The sequence below is a fragment of the Enoplosus armatus genome, chromosome 21 (assembly GCF_043641665.1).
Source record: "Enoplosus armatus isolate fEnoArm2 chromosome 21, fEnoArm2.hap1, whole genome shotgun sequence".
NCBI lineage: Eukaryota > Metazoa > Chordata > Actinopteri > Centrarchiformes > Enoplosidae > Enoplosus > Enoplosus armatus.
Genome location: NC_092200.1, coordinates 5,593,356 through 5,615,142, shown reverse-complemented (window position 1 = coordinate 5,615,142; position 21,787 = coordinate 5,593,356). Strand labels below are relative to the sequence as shown.

The 21,787-nt window shown below is 39.1% G+C and overlaps 1 protein-coding gene across 2 annotated transcripts in view; it reads right to left on the bottom strand.

The window, feature by feature from the left end:
• LOC139304544 (cadherin-7-like) overlaps positions 1-21,787 on the bottom strand; it is an 80,266-nt gene that overhangs the window by 38,233 nt on the left and 20,246 nt on the right. For both annotated transcript variants that reach the window (XM_070928479.1, XM_070928480.1), the window contains exons 2-3: positions 10,945-11,239; positions 703-822 (exon numbers count right to left, since the gene is read on the bottom strand). In XM_070928479.1, coding sequence (XP_070784580.1) covers positions 703-822; positions 10,945-11,239 — 415 coding nt within the window. The remainder of the gene's footprint in view (positions 1-702; positions 823-10,944; positions 11,240-21,787) is intronic.

The window sequence follows — 21,787 nt, the reverse complement described above, 5'->3', positions numbered from 1 at the left end:
ACTGTTCTGCCATAAAGTCTACTTTTATGACGCCTATAATGATCATTTTCTTTTACACTGTCACAGAGGTGTTAATTCAATTATATGTTTTAGCACTGAGATCATAGTTAATGATGGCGCACTGCATTGTATTCAGGTGTTTCTGATATTCTGCAACCCTCATGTATGAGAATGGGAAGGACAAAAAAAATATAAATATAAATATATGATGTATAATATGATGTCGTACAGTATAACACCACCTTTAACTATGACCTAAATAATAAACATATTATTGCCACTTGTGTCTATAATGGCCGATGTTCAGCGGAAGTTACATGACTGAACATTGAATATTAATGACTAAATAAACCAAATCTAAATCAAAGTTTAGAGGAAAAAGACAAAAAAAGGGTTTTATCTTTATGGTTTGATCAGAGTTGATTAACAGTGACCTGGCAACATCATTTCAATTGTCATCTTCATCATCCAACATCATTTTGATGTAAGTCTCACAAACTAGTGAGAGGAGCGCAGACAAAAACACAAACAACAGAAATCTCTCATGTAAAATTACCAAAATGCTCCAACCGTGGCAGACAATTGTCAATTTATCTAGGACCTCATCAGTCATAGTAAAACCCTGAGGGAGAAAATATATTTTCAGGGCCTTTAATACTGTGGTCACATCTGTGGATTCAATCACCACCACTTTGGTCCTACCTGTCTTGGGCTCCACTGAGAAGTACGGCTGTCCGTGGATGATGCTGTAGACCACCCTGGCACTGTTCCCATACGTTGGGTCATCTGCATCTGTGGCTGCCACTTGCACTACCATGGTTCCTGTGGGCAGACAGCCTTTCATTAGTTTCCAAGACAGCATCCAGAAGCCAAATCAAACAGAGCTAAATGTGGAAATAGTCATATCAACACAGTGTGTGACCAATTCTACTTGAAAGGGGGAGAAAAAAAAGGCAGAAAGCAATGAAAATGTAACTTCTGAGGCGGTAAATAATCTCATTAGTCATTAGTCATTGCACTGTCTTCCTTTGTTGGGACTGGTGTTTACTTTAGCTTTGTACTGAGTTTCATTTTTAAAGAAAACGCATGAGTTTAAAGCAGAAACCTTCAGCAGCACCAAAAGATCTGACATGTGCTGTGTACTGGCTCACGGCCTCAAACGCTGCTGAACAAATAGCACTTGCAGTCGTTGCCACCGTTTGCGAGGATGCTGCAGCAGTATTAAAGTGTAACTCCTAGCCTTCAGAGATCATTTCATTGCCATTGTTTCCATTTGCCTCCTGCAGATCAGTTAGCAGCGTCTTTTGTGGTAACTTCAATCTGTTGAATCTAATGCGGCAGCCAAATGGGTTCCGCAACCAATCTGTGCTCTGTTAAAGAGGCACTTCACCCCCACCGAAAAACATTATTATTATGTATTATGTATCTCATATCAAACTAATCCCAAAACTGTTAACTTTTCCTAGTTTTATAAGAGTCAAAGGGTTTGAATTTGTCCTCCAGCAATAGGAGGACACTGTATCTTGGTGTGTGCACTAATTAGGGCTCAATAAAACTCTGTATATTAAAGAATATTATGACACAAAGTTTTAGAAAAAGACACAGTTGGGACAAACATTTTTTTTTCCTTCCTTTGTTTTTTACTCTTACAGTTTTATTTTGCAGTTGAAGTCTTTGTTAACATGCACAGATGGTAACCCATCCAGTTACTGATTTAGGGTGCACAAACTGCTTCTGTTGATCTGCAGAGGGGGAAGTATAACTATGAAAACAAAATGATATCTGAAGGCGAGAGGCGGGATAGTAGTTTTGTTGCACAAACATCTTAAGTGTTGTTTGTTTAGGATGTTCTGTCAATTCTGGTGCTTGTACACAGTGCAGGGCAGATCTTCTTGTTTAATGAAATATTCCACTTGGATGGATGAATTGTGCTGCTCTTAGTACAGTGAAAAGGGGTTTTAGAAAAATTATATATAACCGAAACAATGTTAGGATATACTGAGCCTGTAATCCACACAGTATAACAGAGAATCCCTTAAATTACCATGAATTCATCCTTAATTTACCCCCAAAAAGATCCTTAATCAACACCTTAACTGTTGATAAAGGTGTTTGCTATGGTAACCCTTTAATTTCTGTATTAATTTAATAAAGTGACCCTACTTAGCAAACTAAGGGGTAATTTATTGGTTATTTGGCTTTTCCTTTAATATACACATTCATTTGAAATATTTGCCACAACATAAACCTATTGGATCGTTACATCGTGTCGCCATAGCAACTCCCGCCCCTCAAACTGCTGCTTGTGTCAGAAAAGGGGAAATAAACTTAGTATAAAAGAAAATGATTAGAAACTTTGACCCAGATGCGTCTATGATTGAAGAAATTTCCACTGTGGAGTTGTTTGCGGTCAATTTTTCAATTCAATTCAATTTTATTTATATAGCGCCAAATCACAATAAGTCATCTTATCACACTTTACAAATAGAGCAGGTGTAGACCGACTCTTTATGATGTTATTACAGAGACACAACAGTTCCCACCATGAGCAAGCACTTTGGCGACAGTGGCAAGGAAAAACCTCCTTTTAAGAGGCAGAAACCTCGAGCAGAACCAGACTCGAGGTGGGCGGTCGTCTGCTTTGACCGGTTGGGTTTGAGAGAGGGATAGAGGGAGAGAGAGACAGACAGACAGACAGAAAGAGACAGAGAGAGAGAGACAGACGTAGAGACAAAAATAGACAGACCGACAGACAGACGGACAGGCAAAGATGTATGGCAGCACTAGCAGTAGAAATAGCAGCTATAATTATAATAATAATGGAAATATGACTGATAATAGTAGTTACAGCTGTAATAATAGCTGAGATTAATAATAGCAATAACAGCTTTAATAGAAACAGAACTACGACTAAACATAATAACTGTAGTGATGAGAGTCAAATTGTGATCTGGAAAACATTTCCAGTGCTAATGTGAGCTATAAAGCTAAGAGGTAAGCCAGTTAAGCTTAGCTATTGCAGTTAGCAAGCCACATTTAGCATTTAAAAGGCATTCACAAGTGTATACACATGTAGTTTGTTTGTTTTTTGTCTTTTTTTTATCCTGATTCTTATTTTTTTTTTAGCTGTTTTAACCTACTGTAGACTCGAAAGCCAAACCAGGCCTTTAAATGGAGGCTGAACATTAGCTTTAGCTTGACACCCTACATGCATGACATCTGTCACATTGCGTATCCTTATGTAACAATATTTATCTGCATGGTCCCTGTTAAATAAACAAAGAAATGAATTAATTAATAAACAAACACAAGTCCAAGCAACACAAGTACAAATGCATGTGTTCAATGTGTTCAACGCGCACATCAGTTAGCCATGATGCTAACTTAGCTAAACAAAACACCATCCACTGCTAGCTACTGAACCAAGACAGTCAGCGACGGTAGGTAAGGTTTGATTGAAAGGGAAAGACTACAGCGGACAATAAATGTTATATTTTCTGTTATACTGTAATGCAGTGAAACAAAATATTGCCATATAGTAATAAAACCTTAGTCCAAGGAAAAAAAACTGACATTATGCGGTGGAGTACTGCAGATAAAGTTATAAAACCTGAGGTTTAAAGCCTGATTTTGCTTAAGTGCCCAGTATTTCCCCCAAATCCCCAAACTTCCTCCCAGCTTACAAGAAGGAAATTTGTTTTCAAACTCGACAGTGAACTCTGCTGACAACTGACAACTGTTGTTTCTGCGAGCAGCGCTGTATTGTCCTCTCCCACTCTTCCTCCGAGGCAGAGGAGCAGACATCAGACATGACTCCTTATGCATTTCTTTTCAAATGTACCCACAGAAACGTGGCTGATGTGACTCGAGCTGACAGCCGTGGCTCGGTAGGTAAGGCGGAAAAGTGTTTGAAGATTTCACAGAGAAAAACATAATCAAGCGACAATCAGTGCCAATCAATTTCAATAGGTCATTCATTTTGGTATAAATGAGCCTTGTTGCTCCAACTGGGCCCATTTATTGGTTACAGCTTTTTTGTTCGGGAAAAGTAATTTTACGTCAAAGAATTTATATCCATCTGATAATAGGGAGGAAAAGCCGTTTAATTGTTAAATGATCACAAACATTATTGTGGTTCAGGCTGTTTTTTTGCTGTTAGACCGTACGTCAGTGTTGGTCTTAAAGCTGACGCCTACCACACACACTCGGCAGCGGTGAAATCATCAACAATATTTTTAGAACAGTTCATTTTTTATTTATTAAATTGTAGGGACGTTTTTTGGATGGAGTTTTTATGTTGAATGTCTGGTGTTTCTTTGTGTTTTCTTTTTTCTCTTTTAACATCTTAGGACCATATTGGTAATAAGTGTTTTCAGTTTAACAATCAATCATTAAATCAATTGACATTGTTGAAATAACCTTGAAAATGAAAATGCACAATTTTCCAGCTGGTTTATGTTGTATATTTCACTTTAATTGCTAGCAGCACATGTCTGGCTAAGTTTCAGCCTATGTTGTAGCATCTGACAGGAAGTGCTGCCTTACAAGTCGGTGATATTTTACTTTGAAGAAAACATCCTAATAAAAATCTCACTTTCTAACATGAGATGTATTTTACAGGCTTTTACAGAATGAAGTGATCATGGAAATTGAAGATTAGAGTCCTCCATTCTGGCCATAAAGCAGAATTAACAGGCTCTGGCCCTGGATGTGAACAATATAATAGAAAAAAAAAGAAGAAGCTTGGTGAAGCTGGAGTTATCGCCAGCCCGGCTGTAGAAGGACACCTAGATTATATCATCACCTCTTAGTCATGACAGGTTATATTACAGGTAGTTTAAAACACCAAGGTCAAAGGATGACTGTATGAAAGAGAACTGAGGCGAAGTCTAAATCTCTATTACAGGTTGATAGTTAAAATCACTTCTCACAGCGCTCGGCAGACGAGGCTGTAAATTAACATTCAATATGGACTCGGATGGAGCACAGCTTTTAAAGGTTTATTTTTCTTTTTAGCTTCTTCCACAGGTTGTTTGCCCTGTGAGTCCAACAAACATCCTGTTCTAACAATATTGTCAGAATGAAAGGTAATACCAGCCGGGTGATCTGGATGTCAAAAAAACTGACAAAACACCCTGAATAGATTCTTTCTGCTCCACAAGGCTGTCATCTGCTACTCAATTTGCCATGTCTGTGCCCCTTCAATATTTGTCCATCTTCATAGACGTGATGGATCCGATCTTCACTTTCTTTCTTTCTTTCTTTTTTTTTTTTGTTTATTCCCCCCGCAGCTGTGTGCAAAACAGGTTTACTAATCAATTCGGCATCTTGGGTGAGCAACTGTCATCTGCCAGTAATGAAAATAAATGTGGCATGCTTAATCTGAACAGCAGACAGGTATTCTTCAGCCACTTGCATATACAGGCTGCATCCAACTGTCAATATGACAATATGCACACTTACAATGCAAATTCGTTGGCTGTTTGTTCTGAGGAATGTGACCCAGAATGTGACTCATAACTTTTTTTTATATAGTTATAGAAATACATTAAAAAAAATCATGTGACTAGAGAACAAATTTGAAACCAAATCTGTGACTTGAAAATTGAATTGCAACACGCGTATTTAAAAAATATAAAAAAATATATGTTAAAACATCCTGTTTAAGCCTCGTAATTTTGCAATTCCTTCATGAGTATTCAAAGCTGCCACCGTTGATTAAGTTGATTATATTCATGCACATTCACACCTGCTCCCCACTGTTTCAGATAAGCAGGGGATTATTGCTTAGAGTTCAATTCACATTTATTCGCAGTTTGCAGAGTGAAAATGAATTACAGCACTTTTAAAGGAAGTTACTCGCCGCCTGCTGTTTTCTGTGTGTGTCTTAACATTCACTGTCCACTTACACAGTCCAATACAACCGTTCTGCCATAAAGTCTCCTTTTATGCTGCCTGTAATGTTCTGTCATAGAGGTGTTAATTCAATTATATGTTTTAGCACTGAGGTCATAGTTAGTCATGGTGTTATATTTAGAGGTTTTTCTTATATTGTGCCCCCTTCGTGTGCGTAAATAAGGAGGACAAAAGAATAGAAACACCTCTCGTGTCTCAGCTATGACCTAAATAATAAACATGTAATTGAATTGACACATTTCCAACAATGTCAACAGGACATGCTTCAAGCTTTGTAAAGATATAGGCGTATGTATATAAGATATATGTAAGACCGGAGAGGGTGGAGGGTATTTATAACGCTGAGAGGAATCAACAGGACACCCAACCTCCGCCTGTGAGTCAAAAAGCTTATTTTTCCATAAACCTGAACACCATTTTTTTTTCCTTTCCAGAATTAAATGACTATCCCAGCCTTGATCTCCGCTCTCATGAATTAGACAGGAACAATGACAGCTAGATATAAGACTGGTGAGTAGTAAATTCGAGAGCTGTGGCCTTGGGTTGACATTACATTCTCTATGCTTGTAATGAGCCCTCAAACTGCTCCTTTGGCCCTTTTCGCTGTGCAGCGGGAGAGAGCCAAGCCTCGCGATTGTCACACCTCCAACTGTCCTCAAGCTCTCTTGTCTTTTATTTGACATCCCTGTCGTGATTAAGACAAAAGCCTTCAGAGATCCTTGGGCCATAAGGTCTCCATGTGTATGGACGAGCACCGCCTCTAATTACTTTAATTAATTAAATTCATGATTTCCTCTAAATTGAACCCATTCATCAGCGGTGCAGAGCTGTGACCATTAATGATTTAAAGACATCTATAAAGGAATTATTGAGGACAAGAGGTGCTTGGCCCTTCCCTGTTCTTTACTGCATTGATAATTGCTTTGAGTAGATATTTACAAAGAGAGGCAATGCATTATTCTCCCGTTCTCTCAACTTGTGACGAAGACCTTCACAGGAACTGGCAGAGTAAATAAAGAGGCGAGGGTGACCCCGCGTCTCGACGCCCGTGGTGCGAACGCGTCCTCCTCTGTGGTTGATGTTGCTGTCTTATCTCGGGTTGGACACGAGACTCCAAGCCCTTGTACTCTAATCCTCTGGTTCCTTAAGCCTGAGCTCTGTACCCCCCGTTGACAGTCGGCTGTGTAATCCTTCAGAGATCTCCGCGCCTGTGTAGTAAGCAAAGCACTGCTTCCCTTGGAACGACTCCCATTGTCACTGTATGCCTGCTGAAATTTTCATTTTGACTTTGAAGGCTCGAAAAAAGCCAAAAACACCTTTGTTTTGGCTCATTTCCATCTGTATGGTGCCATGCATGTTTGAGGTATTGAGGTGATCCTGATACACACGACAAGCTTTTTCAGCTCTTAGTGTTTATTGGTGTAAGAAAGTGCAGTGTGCTTTCATTTATCATGTTAAAACCCTGAAATTTGTGGCTATAATCAACTCTGCAGTTCCCTTCAGTGCTACGGAGCTTTATAGCATCTTTCAGCTCATTGTTTTGGCTTTCTGGCCCGCAAACTTTACTGTTACTGTGACTCTTATATAGTGTTTACAGCTGTAGTAGGTAGCTGTTTTCAGCAAAAAGCTCTAAAAATCCACTGAACACTACCTTCCCAGCACCAAACATCAGACAGACAAAGTTAGCGACTAGCTGGTGAACATAGTGGAGCATTTAGCAGCTTAAGTGCCACATAGGTCCCGCAGGAGATGGTGGAGACCAAAAGCTAAAAGGAAAGTGAATATTGAACTTACATTCGCCACAAAATGAATGCTAATGTTTCTCTGTATCTGCTGGATGTGTAAACAGGCACCTTGGTGCTAATAAGTTCAACCTAAAAGGTGATAATATGTCAACATTGTGTCCGCTGCCCCCAAGTGGATTAAAAAAAATCTGTTATTGCAGGTTTAAAGAGCAATTTAACACCATTAAGCTTAAACACGCCCTCATCAAATATTAAAAAGTAGGCATCCAATCTAACTACTCTCTGCCGCATGCTCTCAATCTCTCTCTTCCTATAATCTGGATGAAACCAAAGACGGAGATTTTATTTTGACTTTCATTTACAGTACATTACTTAAATTCTCCCAATAAAGCTCAATAACTGCCATTGGTACAGACTGGTACCATAATATGTTGATAGTGTAATAAAAAAGTATAAAGTGTCTATTTAATTTACTAACCACTAAAAGTGGATGAATTAATCCTGTTGTGCCTCATCTTGCATATTTGGACCACGTTATGCTGATTGTGTTCCTAATTTGATATAAATTGAATAACTGATCTACTTCTACTTCTGATCTTTTCCACATTAAGGGACGACTGATTGCGAAGTCCCATTCTGATAATGAATCATTATTCAGACCGCAGACTGAAGTGCCTAACAAATTAATTTCTGTTTATGTACAGGTTCAGTATCAAATATCTATCAATTATTTTATTTACTTTCCTCTCAGAGAATGCCTTGTGTCATTACATTTGACGAAGTTCAAACGTTTTAATAAATGTCTATTATTTAATAAATGTAATTTATCATTCACATACAGTCATCTCCAGGTTTAAAATGGTCAACCTGTGTTTTTTTAAGCCAATGTAAAGGCTATACTACCCTTTTTCTGTCAATTGACACCCAAGTTCATTTCTGTCTCCACCCCATCAATCATAGCTCACTTGTGATTAGACCACAGCTCCCAGCATGCCTGGGAGCGCCTTGGGAACCCCTAGGAGAAGCTGGAGGAAATTAAGGATGCCTGTGCTGCTTGGTTTAATGGATGGATAGAAATGCATTTGTCTGGATCAGACATTTTTCTGAGACATTTTCAGCAGAGAGGTACCTGTAAGTAGCGGCTAGTATGACCTCTGAGCCCAATTTGTGGAAAACACGCCCATGGCCTTCAAGCCTGATTCAGACGTTAAGTTCGCTTGAGTCAGTTTTGCGTCACTCATCAACATTTCTAAGCCTAGAGGTCTGTGCTGGCATATGCGAGGTGATAAATATGTAAATGAAGGCACATCAGACTTCACATTACAATACACTGAGTCTGACTTAAAAAAAACACCATGAAATAGCAAATTGACAGCATTTTATGCTCAGCACCACCCATTTCTTGTTGACCAAAATGTAGAATTCTAGCAGCATTATTATGAAACTGGAAAATTCGTGCCAAGAAATAAAAAACAACCCTTCAAAAATAACCTAAATCAGCTTTGGTAAACTGATGACAGTGCCATGTTAAGTGTCCATATAAAGAGCACATACTGTAGACCATGGCTTATCAATATGCATGTCACTCTCTCTCGCTCCAGCTGTGTTTTTCATACACCTGCTAAGTTGAAAAGCCTCAGGATGTTGTTGTGGCTCATTTGCATTTACTCGCATTTTTAGAGCTTGAGCGTGACCCGTTCAAAACCTTGGAGGAAATCTTGACCATGCAGCAAGAGGCAGTCAGTTAAAGACAGGGTCTGATATGATGGCTTCCTCCAGGACCGCATGTAAAACAGACAGATAAAAGAAATCTCTGCAGTAATAAATGCTAATGTGATCAGCGGAATATGAAATGCTGAGTCCTTATGACAGCTACAGCTGTAATAATAATTATAATGTTTTTAGCCGTGGTGTGGCTCTGTAAATGGCAATGTTGGTTGGTCGGTGCACCATTGCCATGATATTATGAACACATATTCATGATCCCCTCAGGACAATTTGTCATGACTTTGGTGATCATCCAACTTCATCTAGCGCCATCATCAGGTCAACATTTTATCCAGTACTTTGGTTTATGACCAAATATCTGCAAAACTAATGACATTCCCATCAGCCTCAGCTGAACTTGTACTGTACTGTTTACTACTAATTAGCAAATGGTGGCATGCTAACATGCTAAAATGAGATGGGGAATATGGTCAACATTATGCATTAGCATGACGCTAGCATTTAGCTCAAAGCACCACTGTACCTAAATAGAGCCTCACAGAGCTGCTAGCATGTCTAGATAATAGATATATGATATGATAAATATCTGGTGTTGATAAGTGTTGTAAATTGTAAATTTTCAAACTAATAGATAACTTCTTGTTGTTATTTACCCCTTAGTGTTTTAAGACCTATATGTTTCTGATTTCCACCCACAACATGAACCTCACAGACAGATCACCTGGCTCTTGTCTTCTTGTCGCTGGAGTTCAAATAAAACATGAAGAAGCTGCTTTCAGTTACTGTGCCGTACAAATCTGAAAGCTAAACTTTCAGAAGATTTTTAAAACAAGGCTAAAAACGAATCCGTTCATCACTGCTTGTAATTAGATTTTGGCTGCTTCGAGGACTCACTCATTTCTTTCATTTCATCTTTTATACTTTATTGACTCCTAATTTTGTTTTTCCTGTTACTCTTTCATTCTACACATTGAAGAACTTCGGAGTTCTAAATGCGCCACATGAATAAATCGCCTTTCCTTGTCCAAAGTTCCAAGGCCGTCTTGGTAGTTCAATCTTTCCACATCATTGTGCTTTCACAAAGTGAATCAAAGGCATTTTAAAGCTCAAAGACCTCAAGAGGAGAAAAGGCCATGGTATTATTTATTAGCATACGGTATTGGTGAAAAGAACAAAGAAACCAATAAACCCGCATGCTCAGGCTAAGGGGAATCCAAGTAGTTTAGCCTGGACCTTGATGTGGAGCTAACCCATGCACTAGAACTTCATTCAATTTAAATTGAGCCCAATGTGATTAGCACGTACTGAGTCTTACAAAGCAAACACGCTGGATTCAAATTAATATTGCACACTTCCCGATTCCCCCCCATGACCTAAAGACTGAGAGAGATGAAGACAAATTCAGTGAGGTGGAAAATTATCAAATGCAGATGTTGGAGCGAGGGCTAGTCAAAGTGAAAGTTAGAGTAAGAGAGAGAGTCGAAACAGGGAGAGAATGTAAGAAAAAAGGACAAACTGTTATGGGATTATATTTAAAACAAATGGGGAGGTTTACCTAATGGTGACATCTCTGGTACCCCTGCCAAGTACGGTCCATCCAGAAATTTCGGCTCATTGTCATTGATGTCCTGGACCTTGACCACAAATTCAGACCTGGGCTCTACGGGTATATTGGTGAGTCGGTCCACAGCTTGAGCTTGGAGGGTGTAGTAGGGTTGCGCCTCCCGGTCAAGGCGCTTCGTGGCATGGATGTCTCCTGTGTTCTCATCAATGGTGAAGATGGAGGTGGCGCCCTCGCCAGATAACACATACTTCACCTTGCCATCTCCTTTGTCCACATCTGAGTGCAGCTGTTGGGAGAGAAGAGAGCATCACAGTTAAAACAGACATATACGAAAGTAAATAATCTATTGGAGAAAAAATAACTTCAATATTTCAGTTGCTAGATGCTAGACTTAATAAAGAATGACCTGAGGCCTTCTGTCTTAAAGGAGTGTTCCACCAGCAATTATTAAATAATGATCACACAAGTGGGGTTGATTCTTCACATCATCCATTCAGAGATAACAAGCTAAATTGATTAAATTGGAATTTAAACTTGGCTGTATTTCAAAATGTCACTCATCCCATTCAACATAATGTATAAATATCTCACATTACATACTACACATATATGTAAATGTTGTATAAAATATTCAATATTTACACCACGTCATATCTATGCTAACATGTTCAGCACACACACACACACACACGCAACACAAATAGTCATGTTTATTGGACAAACATCTGAATCAGATCAAAAGATCAAAACATGCACCGTTTATGCATGAATTAATGATGTTACAAAATCCCGTCGTGATTTGCATTTTGCTACAAGTAATGGAATGAAATGGTGCCACTGTGACTTGCTAACTAATGTAATGGCCATTAACAAATGATCAAACTAGCCATTTTCCACTAAAACCTCCTGCAATAACAAGCTCATCTCACATGAAACACTGTATTTCACTTCTGTCCATCTATTCAAACATGTATCATCTACATTTTGCCAAAGAGAAAGCAAAGCTTTCAAAACGTCCGAGTGGAGACCCTGTACTGTATGTTTTTTGCGGCTTTGCTCAAATGATAATGACGTCAGGTGTGAAACCTTCTTTGCCAACAGGAAGTAAAGAAACCAATATTCAATTGGCCACTTAAACAGCTGTGAGTGGATGCTTTGTTAAATGAAAGCTGAACTCGGTGTTCCACGTTTTGCTTCTTTTCATTAATTTTCTGCTCTTTCGAATAAAAGGAGCACAGATGGTTTGGTAGATGTGAGAGTTCTCCACATGTACTACATGACATCTGGATATTAAAGCTCAAATATCTCAACAGTTCTCTCTCGTTGGCATTAAGAGCATCCAAAATGCAAAGAGTAGCTTGAGGTTCATCCACTACTGATACTGCAAAATGGATTCTACAGGTTTTTTGCCTTTTGAGAATCAATAGCAAGAGCTGAGGTCATACATCGAGGGCCACGCTGTCAGATCAGTCCTTTTTAATAGCCATGTAAACCATCCCTCTCTAAAACTACTGGCACATCAAATAAAGGTCGAGTTCATATCTTCGAATCAAATCTTTTTCAGCTCAGAGCACTACCACTATGAAACTCGAGTTTTATTTCTTGGAGTAGCTAGAATATTAATAGGATCTGTTATAATGTTCCATAGACAGATAAGACAAGCTACATCTTTATCACTGAACCTCCGTCACTACAACAACCTTCTGCTTATATCGGAGTTTTAATCTCATGAGTGTAAAGATGACTTTAAGACCCCTCCTCAAAGTACGACTCAAAAAAAAAAAAAATCCCTGAACAACTAAAAAAAGCACACTTGAAGCTAGTAACCAACCTTGAACAATCCTGTTTGAAGTCAGAGCTGTCTGATGGCCGTCAACCCCTTCAACGCGCTGAACATCACAGTGATCACAGAAACTGCCATATATCTTAGTTGAAGGCTGTTGTTGGTATTCAAAGATGGACAGATGGACCATTTTCAACTGTCAGCATTTAGCAGGGTGCACATTTCTGTCTTTACTCCATCACCTCCAACATGACAAAACACCTCAATTAACAGCAAAGCATGCAGAGCAAGCTTTAGTGGAGTTTTTCATGGTATGTTTTTCACGATTTTCACTTAATGTTCTCAATCTTTCAAGTGTTTTGAATCATGAAATCAGGAAGGAGCGTGTGAAGTATATCCATCTGTCTGTCTGTTAAAATTGCTCTTTTCGGGTAGTTGCTTTCCCTACTTACTCACACGCAAAGGTCTCTCCAGTCTATTACACTGAGACAAATAGTTTCTGCAAAGTATCAAGTACACCGCCAATGATCACAGTGTAAACACTGCAAACTTAGAAGGGTTCTCCAGCGATTTAGTATTGCACTTCCATTAAGACGGGAGGACTCACAAGAAACACATTAAAAGAAGAACTGTCAAAATTGATGCTGCGATATCCTGACTTTTAGTCCCTTTTATGGGTCAAGCTCCAAAAACACTGGGTCCCACAATGCAACTCAATGGCATCTTTCGTTAAATCCTCCTGCCTCCTAAATGTCTACATCGTTCAAACCCCTCATCCAATTTGTATTGCAGGCTTTCTGTTAAAAGCCCAAAATGAGATACACTGATCATAGATTGACAAGTAAACTGAACTGATTTGCATTTTGCTACAAAGAAGGAAATTAAAGAAAACGATGCAACTGCGACTGTCACTTGCTACAAATGAGCAACCTCCCAAAATAACATCCGGAAATAACTAAACTAAAGATACTTAATGTGTTTGTACCAATAAAACAATGATGATTCACCAAATGGACTTTCACTAAAATGCCTAAAGACAATGTGACAAGACATAGTCTTCACCAAATCACTGCTGGAAATGCAAACACAGCCCTCGCCTTGGTTCAGGTGACTCCAGGACACCATAGTCCTCCGGGAACCCTCCGAGGCACTACAGGGGACACTAATATAAACCTCCAAGGTACCAAACACATGTAAACTGGAACTGGAAGTTTCAGTGCAATGGTGAAGAGCTGATCAACTCTTCCAGGAGCCGAACGGAAACCAGATTGATCCTCCTGAATCTGAGATTCGTCAGTCAGCTGGAATCTCATTGTCAGCATCCTCGTCAGACTGTTCCCTCAAGGAGCCTGAGGCCCTGTTCCTGAACTCCAAGTGACACTGAAGAGGCTTGTTACCAATGACAGCATGAGCCTTTTGCATCTCCTCCACCTCCCGGCAAGCACACAACTGTGGTGCTTTTTAACTACCTCGGTATCCTCCGCCGAGGAGACGGGTAAGGCTCAGAACGAGTCCGCAGACACGTCCTACTCTCGGATGGTGTGACATTTGGGTTCAGGAGATCTTCGCTGGGTTCCTACCACTGCATGATCCCCAGTTCAGGTCAGCAGCTAACTATCACTGATGAAAAGAGTAAGGGTAAAGGCCTGCCCTCTCCCTTCTGGAGTCATCTGATGGTTTGTCAGAATCTCTTTGATGCGACATGGTTTTTAATATCCTTACTACCCCTGAACCAGTGCCCAGGAGCCCAAAAAAGTACAGCCACTGTATTAAACTGCAGAAATAGTTTATAGAGAAGATTATTTTTGAGCAATTTAATTGTTTTTCATCATAATGATTCTTTTTTACTGTCAAAACAGAACAAATGAGTGAGCATGTGCACATTGTGTACAGTGCTTTTCAATTAAGTACTGGCCTCGCTTGTTGTTTATTGTGTCGAGCAATGACAAAAGCCCATTATACAACATTTCTTTTTTATATTACAATGCACTCACACAGGATTATTGTTGAAACTCTTCCTTCAATTTATCTGTAAATGTCAACATCTCATTATGGGATAAATAACAATGGTATTTCAGGTTCCAAGCCAGCGCTGCAGGGGTAGAGAATGATTAGGTCAATATTATATTGGTGGCACTGAAGGAGTACATGCTGAACAGAGGATACAACACCAAAGGTCTTTTATTAATGGAATCCATCAGCCCGTTGATGGATGCTGCATTACGGGCATGATGATTGCATTGGTTGTGTCCTCAAGCCTCAGCGTGCATATGCCGCCTCTCGTACGGAGCTCAGCTCGTGTTTATTCACCATCCCGTGCTGTCAGGCGCAAACTTGAGGTAAATTGTCAGTCGTGGAGAGAGTCAACATTTAATCTTGAGGAAGCCATCCGTGGCCGTTTGTATCCGGTAAATGCCATGGACAAGAAGGACAAAGCTGACAGGCCACAAAGCATGCAAGCCAGGTCAAGGGTCAAGCGCACTATGTGGTCTTCTCAGTGAACTGTTTGGCTTGCTCCATTTCCCACTCCCCTCCACCTGGCACTAAAAGGACACACAACAGTGCAGCAACTGGCTCCACATATTCCATCTCTAAATCTCATCAACACTGAGGACTGAATAAAATATGTATAGCTTGGCGGGGCTTATTAAAAGTATACCCTGGTCAAATAATTCTCTCTCTCATTAATCTAACCCATTTTAAAACCGTCACTGCTCATTTTCAGGTGGTATTTGAAGTTTCAACTCTTATTACTTTTACTGAGCACCATAGTTGCTTCACTTGCAAAAAGAAAAATGTAAAGACTCCGCTGTAATTCTTTTCTTTGCTTCCCTTGAGGTGAGCGTAACACAGCATGCAGCACGGCGGTGTAGCTCAAAGGCACTCCCAGGGATTGTGAAGGAGGGGTGGGATCTGAACACGAACCCTTCTGATATCAGTGCTGACACTTATCATCGCTTTATATGCAGGCAGTTCTCCAGGGACTTGCCTGTTAGCTTTGTGTTTGCTTGTTTACCTTGTAGCGAGGGAGAAGGGTAAAAAGCTTAAAAGAACCCATAACAACCCACTGATACATGCTTGTCCTATCACCAGAACTACTGCGCAATGTGTTCAAATTGTTCTAGCATTTGAATTTTAATTTTTGCCATTCTACGCTACATGAAAACTCATGTTGGAGAGTGTGTAATTCTATTTTGTTCCTCTTTACGCCCATTTGACTTGGCTCTGTACAACACTGCAAGTAGAGAAATATAAAGGCCTCAAATAAAACGAAAAATAGATAAAAACAAAAATGCTCAAACCCCAAGATGCATCTTTCAAGCTTTGTGTTTTGCGTCCCTCTTGAGTAGAGTACAATTTCTCCTATTCAATGGACTGTGCACAATCCAAAATGGATACAAAAGTCCATACCTACAGGCAACCTGTGCGCAATACTGGATCCAGTACACCAAAACAGGATTTGCTGTTGCTCAAGAGCCCTTAATCAACAATCGCCCTCGAGATATTTCACAGAGCAGCTTGAACGGCGGGGCTTTCCGGGGCATCTACGAGCAAGGTAATACAGTGCGCCTCACAAACAACTCAAAAATCAAATGTGAAACATTGACAACAGTTCATCTGGCATTGTTTCCTGTTGAGAAAATGCACGAGAAACCTGCTCATAATAATCCCTCCCACAGTGCAAATCACGAATTTGCCAGTGAATAAAAAAAACGTAATTACTGGACACTTAATATGTGCCATATGTAAAGCCAGCAGGGAGTTCAGGCTTGTTAAATAAAACATACATAAAGCTCAAATAAAGAAGGACAGCAGACGGGGGGGCAAGGAGGGTCATTCTGCTACAAAAAAAAAAGAGCTAAAAATGCAGACGGGGCCTCAGAGCAGCTGCCACTGACATGAGCTCCCGACATGCTTGGCTTTTCATCTATTCACTCGGCCATGTTCTGGTGAGTAGCCATGGCGCTGTGCTCTGAGAGAGAGGCTCTGTGGCTCAGACTATCCTCTTTCATTGCAAATTGGGAGGTGGGGAATTAGCCATCACCATGGAGAAACTGGTTGCTATCACGCAATGTTGTACATTATGGCATGGGATCTGTACACATAGGCTTATCCTTATTGTCCTTAAATTTAATATGTCCTTTTAACATGGTATTGCATTATTTTGTATTATTTCATTAGCCCTTTAAGCCTTACTGGTTTCTGTCTTTGTTGGTTTTTAATATAAATCATAATGCTTGTGATAGTGTGCATGGGTTGTCTGATTTGTTGTAAAGCACTTTAACACTTACTACTGTACGTGTATGTACCCCAAACACACTATTATCACATGCCATGTAATTGAGTAATTGAGGTGAGGCAGATTCTTCTGTTTATAAAAACATAAACCTGTTTGTAATTTGTGAGTCAATTTACTGAAACAGAGATATTTTCACCAACAAAGCCCCATGTAGTTTTTTGAGCAGCTGGATTGCTTTCTAACTAATTTGCAGTTAATGAGTCTATTTTCCCATAATAATTGTAAGATATTTACTTTGTCAGACAGAAACATGGAGGGAAGGGACAAAGTGGTGGACGCTAAACATTACACTTTCCTACAGAGCAAATTAGCAGATATTTATTTAACAATGAACAGTTTTTATTTCTGCAGTAACATGTTCCTGAGGCGCACATCATTCACCATTCAAAGATTTAAAAACATTTAACAATAGAAAGGCTAAATTGTCTGCAGAAACTACAGATGTAAACAAGTTAAAATGGGACTTCTTTGAACATTTTACATGACGTATAAGTAGTGACAGCAGTTGAAACAAAAGTTAAATTAAAGTAATTGAAGTGTCAAAAGATCAGCATACCTTTTATTACTTATTGCAGAAAATTGAATAAGGAGAAATTCTATTTTCTGTCCCAAATAAGCTAATTCAAAATGAATTTTAATTGAAGTTGAAACAGTGAAAGCATTTGAAGTGTCGGTCGATGGCACTGAAAGGAGTTGAGGTGTAAGTTGAACAGTAAGAGATGAAAGCATTTTCAGTTTTGAGTTAAAGTTCTGTAGGCAGTTGAATTGCCTGTTTAAGTGAAAGAAATGAAAGCAGTGTGTTAGACTGAGAATAAACAGTTATGTTGACATTGACTGCATGTGAAATATAAGTTGAAGTGTCACTTTAAAGACTAGAAATTAGTTGATTATTCATCAAAACAGCAGAACACTATTATATTTCATGGAACAAAATTAAATAAGGAGAAATTCTATTTTCCGTCCAGAATAAGCTGATTCAAAATGAGACAAAAAGGCAGTTTAAATCCATACAAATACATGCGTGTGATGGCTTGACAGCAGGTACAAAGCAAGTGCAGATAGCTTTTTTTTAAGAGGATAAATATGAAAATGCAGAGCGGCAGTTTTCAGCGGGGATGAGGCAGGGTTCACTGCTCTCTGTCTGATGTGGAGACTGTTCACATAAGAGAATCGGCTTTCAATCAAAGTCTGAGATGATTTTCTGAATTCTGACTGCCATTTCTACACTTTGTCTCCATCAGACAGTGGCAGCTCATATCTGCACCTGCCGGCTGAGTCATAACACCAAAGAGATAATGGCTCTGTTTCCATGTGGGGAAAATTAATTTGGATTTTCGTAGAAATGGGCTCAATTTTTAAGCAAAAACATTGTATACACACATGCAAAATTTAAAATAAAAAGAAGGAGGAAGTAGCGTGTGGGAGGGTCACCACCTCTCATCCGTGTTGAGCTCTGATCCGAGTAGTTATTAAATTAGTCATTCATGTTTCTGTCAGTACTTTCACATTGAATCAAAAGCTGTGGGTGTCAGGTACATTTATTCAAACACTGGGCTGAGCTTAATATAACCCTGAAACATAACGTACTCATAGCCTTTGGTGGTACAAGATTCTCTGCTTCGGCACACTGAAACAATCAGGTCTGACAGGAAACAATGGAGCAGCCATTGCATTATGTAGAAGACAGTGTATTGACTGATGATTATTGGCAGTGAGTCTTAACGCAGACGATTCTACTTACTATGGCAAACCCTTTTCACATTTTAAAGATTTGTAATGCATTTATGACAAAACTTTAATTCAAGATATCAGTAATTACACTCTGACTAGTAAGTTGTATGGAGAATATAATTAGTGATATCTAGCTATGACATCTAGTTTCGACTATTATCGCTCATTAGATTCCCCTTAAAACTCAAAAAAAGTCATTAAAAATATCTCAAATTTGAATGTGACTGATCAAAATGCAATTAGAGACATCTTAAATTAAAGTTTTGACTACTCATAAATGCATTGCGGATATCTGTAATGTGAATCCTGACAGTATAATAAATGATTATAACAGCTTGATGATTTCTGTGACGTCATTATAGATGTCTTAAAAGGATCTGTGACTGGCCTAAATCTATTAGAAGATATCTCAAATTGTTGTTTTTACTAGCCAGAATGTAATTGCACATATGTCTTATAATTCCGACTGCTCAGATTGCAAAATGCATTTATAGAAGTCCAGTGTGTAATTAGAGATGGTGAAGTGAAACCTGACGAAGGTTAAAAAGGGTTGCTATATACTTAGAAAGCAGATATACTTCAGGCATTAAAAGTATCAGTCGTGGTATCAGGAATAGACAAATTCAATTGTTGATCTTGAGCACAAGTACTGAGCAGTTGTATCAGTGCCAGTAAGAACGTAGTGTAGTATCACTGTACCTCTAAAAATACTCCACACACATACATATACACACAGATACATGCACGCACAGACTCGTATTTCAGCAAGAGATGCTTTATCCATCACATGAAAGCTGCTTATCTACTGCCCAACATTGACTTTTAAATGCATCTCAAAAGTGACATTTCCTAATTTACTTTAGCACAACGCGGCCATGTTTGAGTAGCCCTTGACACACACACACACGTGAGTTAAAGACATGCAGGAGTGCTTTCCAGGCCTTTCAATCTGGTGCCCCACTGCCTTTTCTGGTTTGCCAGCCGTGCCACCATGCCGATTTGTCATCCACATCAATGAAAGTAATCAAGCTAGCAATCAGGGCAAGCTTTCACTTTATTTTTTATTTTGTGCCTGTGTGTGTGTGTGTGTGTGTGTGTGTGTGTGTGTGTGTGGCAGTCAGCTGCCCTCATCACAGAGAGACACATAAATGGAAGACAGGAATAGGCATCCTTTTCAAAGTATTATGAGGGAGGGAATCAAAGCTCTTTTGTCACAAAAGGGTTCCTTAGATGCTATCGTTGTGACGACTGTTTTCTGGGGGTTTTTCATGTGCAAGTGAGCACAGGCTGGAACTGACAGCCTACTGACGGACCAATATAAATGGAAAAAGTGAATAGTAAGGAGGAAACTGTATTTCCATATCAGGTGGTGTCAATACAAGAAATCATCTTTGCATTCAAGATTTAAGATGGATTATACATACATGTAGAATTTAAGTTGGCCTACAAATATTGCATTTTATCAGAGTTTTGAATTTGTCATACAGTAATCCAACTAATATGTGGCATCTGCGAGGCTTTTGGTGAAACAAACAGAAACTATGGGCTTACAACAGCCTCATGATAAATATATTTTTCTAATAAATAAAATAGGTTAACTGTTTTAACTTGAATCAGACCATGCCACTCGTCTATATACTTATAGGGGTCAAGGATCAACTCCTAGAATGTGAATTATTCACAAAATGTAATCTCTTGCAAAGTTGGCTCCAATAAAAGGAATTTGTTTAGGTGACATTGCTACGGGCATATAAGTCACACAATGACAAAACAACATAAAATAGAGCTAATTTTACTGCTAGGTACAAGGTGCAGGACATACAGTACAGTATAAGAGGCTGCAGAGGGCTATAAATATCACCTGACATACTGTTCTGAACCTCTGGTCTCAGCCTCCAGCTCTGGCTCATTCAGTGTTAAGACCCACTGAATTCACTGAAACACTGCTTTTCTGTAAAATTCCTGTGGGACTGTGGCCCTCAGTCATGGTTATTTTTTTTTTATAAATGTATCCCAATTTGACACATTATATATCAACATTATAATGTCCTACTGAATTGTAGAGCTGAGTATCAATCTATATTATTTGCACAGCGCTTTGGTCAACGTATCTGCTTTCGAATGTGGGAGAACAATGCATTCAATTGGTGCACTTACTGGACTTGCTTTAGAATAATTTGAATTTAATGTAAAATGAAGCTATCAAATGGACTGACATCTAATTGTTGTGGAAAATTCCAGATTGAAACATTTCATTTGTGACATGCTCATGTGAAATGCAGGGTGGCATACTCTGGACACTGTGAGAGGCATGTGTGCAATAAAGAATAATAATCAAATAAGGAAAGTGTATACTTAAATGTATATTAGCCTGGTGTGTAGGTGGTCTGTGCAAATTTCCAGCATATAAAAACATAAAGGTACAATTACACTCCTCTATACAATACATCTTCTCATTTCAAATGTTAAAAGGCTAAATAAGAACTGAAACAGGATAATAGCTTCAACACTTTACTGTTGAAAACAGATGACAGTCTAAAGAGTATTTAAACAGTTTCCACTATGTGGGGGCTGAAAATGTCACTTTTATACATGGAGTCTGGTAGACACGATGAAAATGAAAAAGAAACTAAACCAAATCTATGTCAAAACCGAATCCTAAATACGCAGATTTCAGCTACTTTGGGGGCCGCCACTCTCAGATAAAGCCTAATATCCTTGTTCATACAGAAGTTGTGTTTCTCATAGGTGAAAATAATCCAAGGAGCCATGGTCCTATTGACAAATGTTACAAAAATGCATAAACAAACCTTAAATTTCGCTAAATTTCACTTGTGTGTCTCTTTTTGTGCCTGCCTGCTGTGACAGCCTACATCACATTCTTAATGTAGACCCAACACACTCGTCTCCCCTCCATTGTGAATCGCTTTGAATTGATTCTTTCCTGAGTCCAATTGAGCTCAAGTGTCTGTTTAAAAGAAATGCTTCAGAGCAACCTTTGTTGTCTGAATCAATTTAAG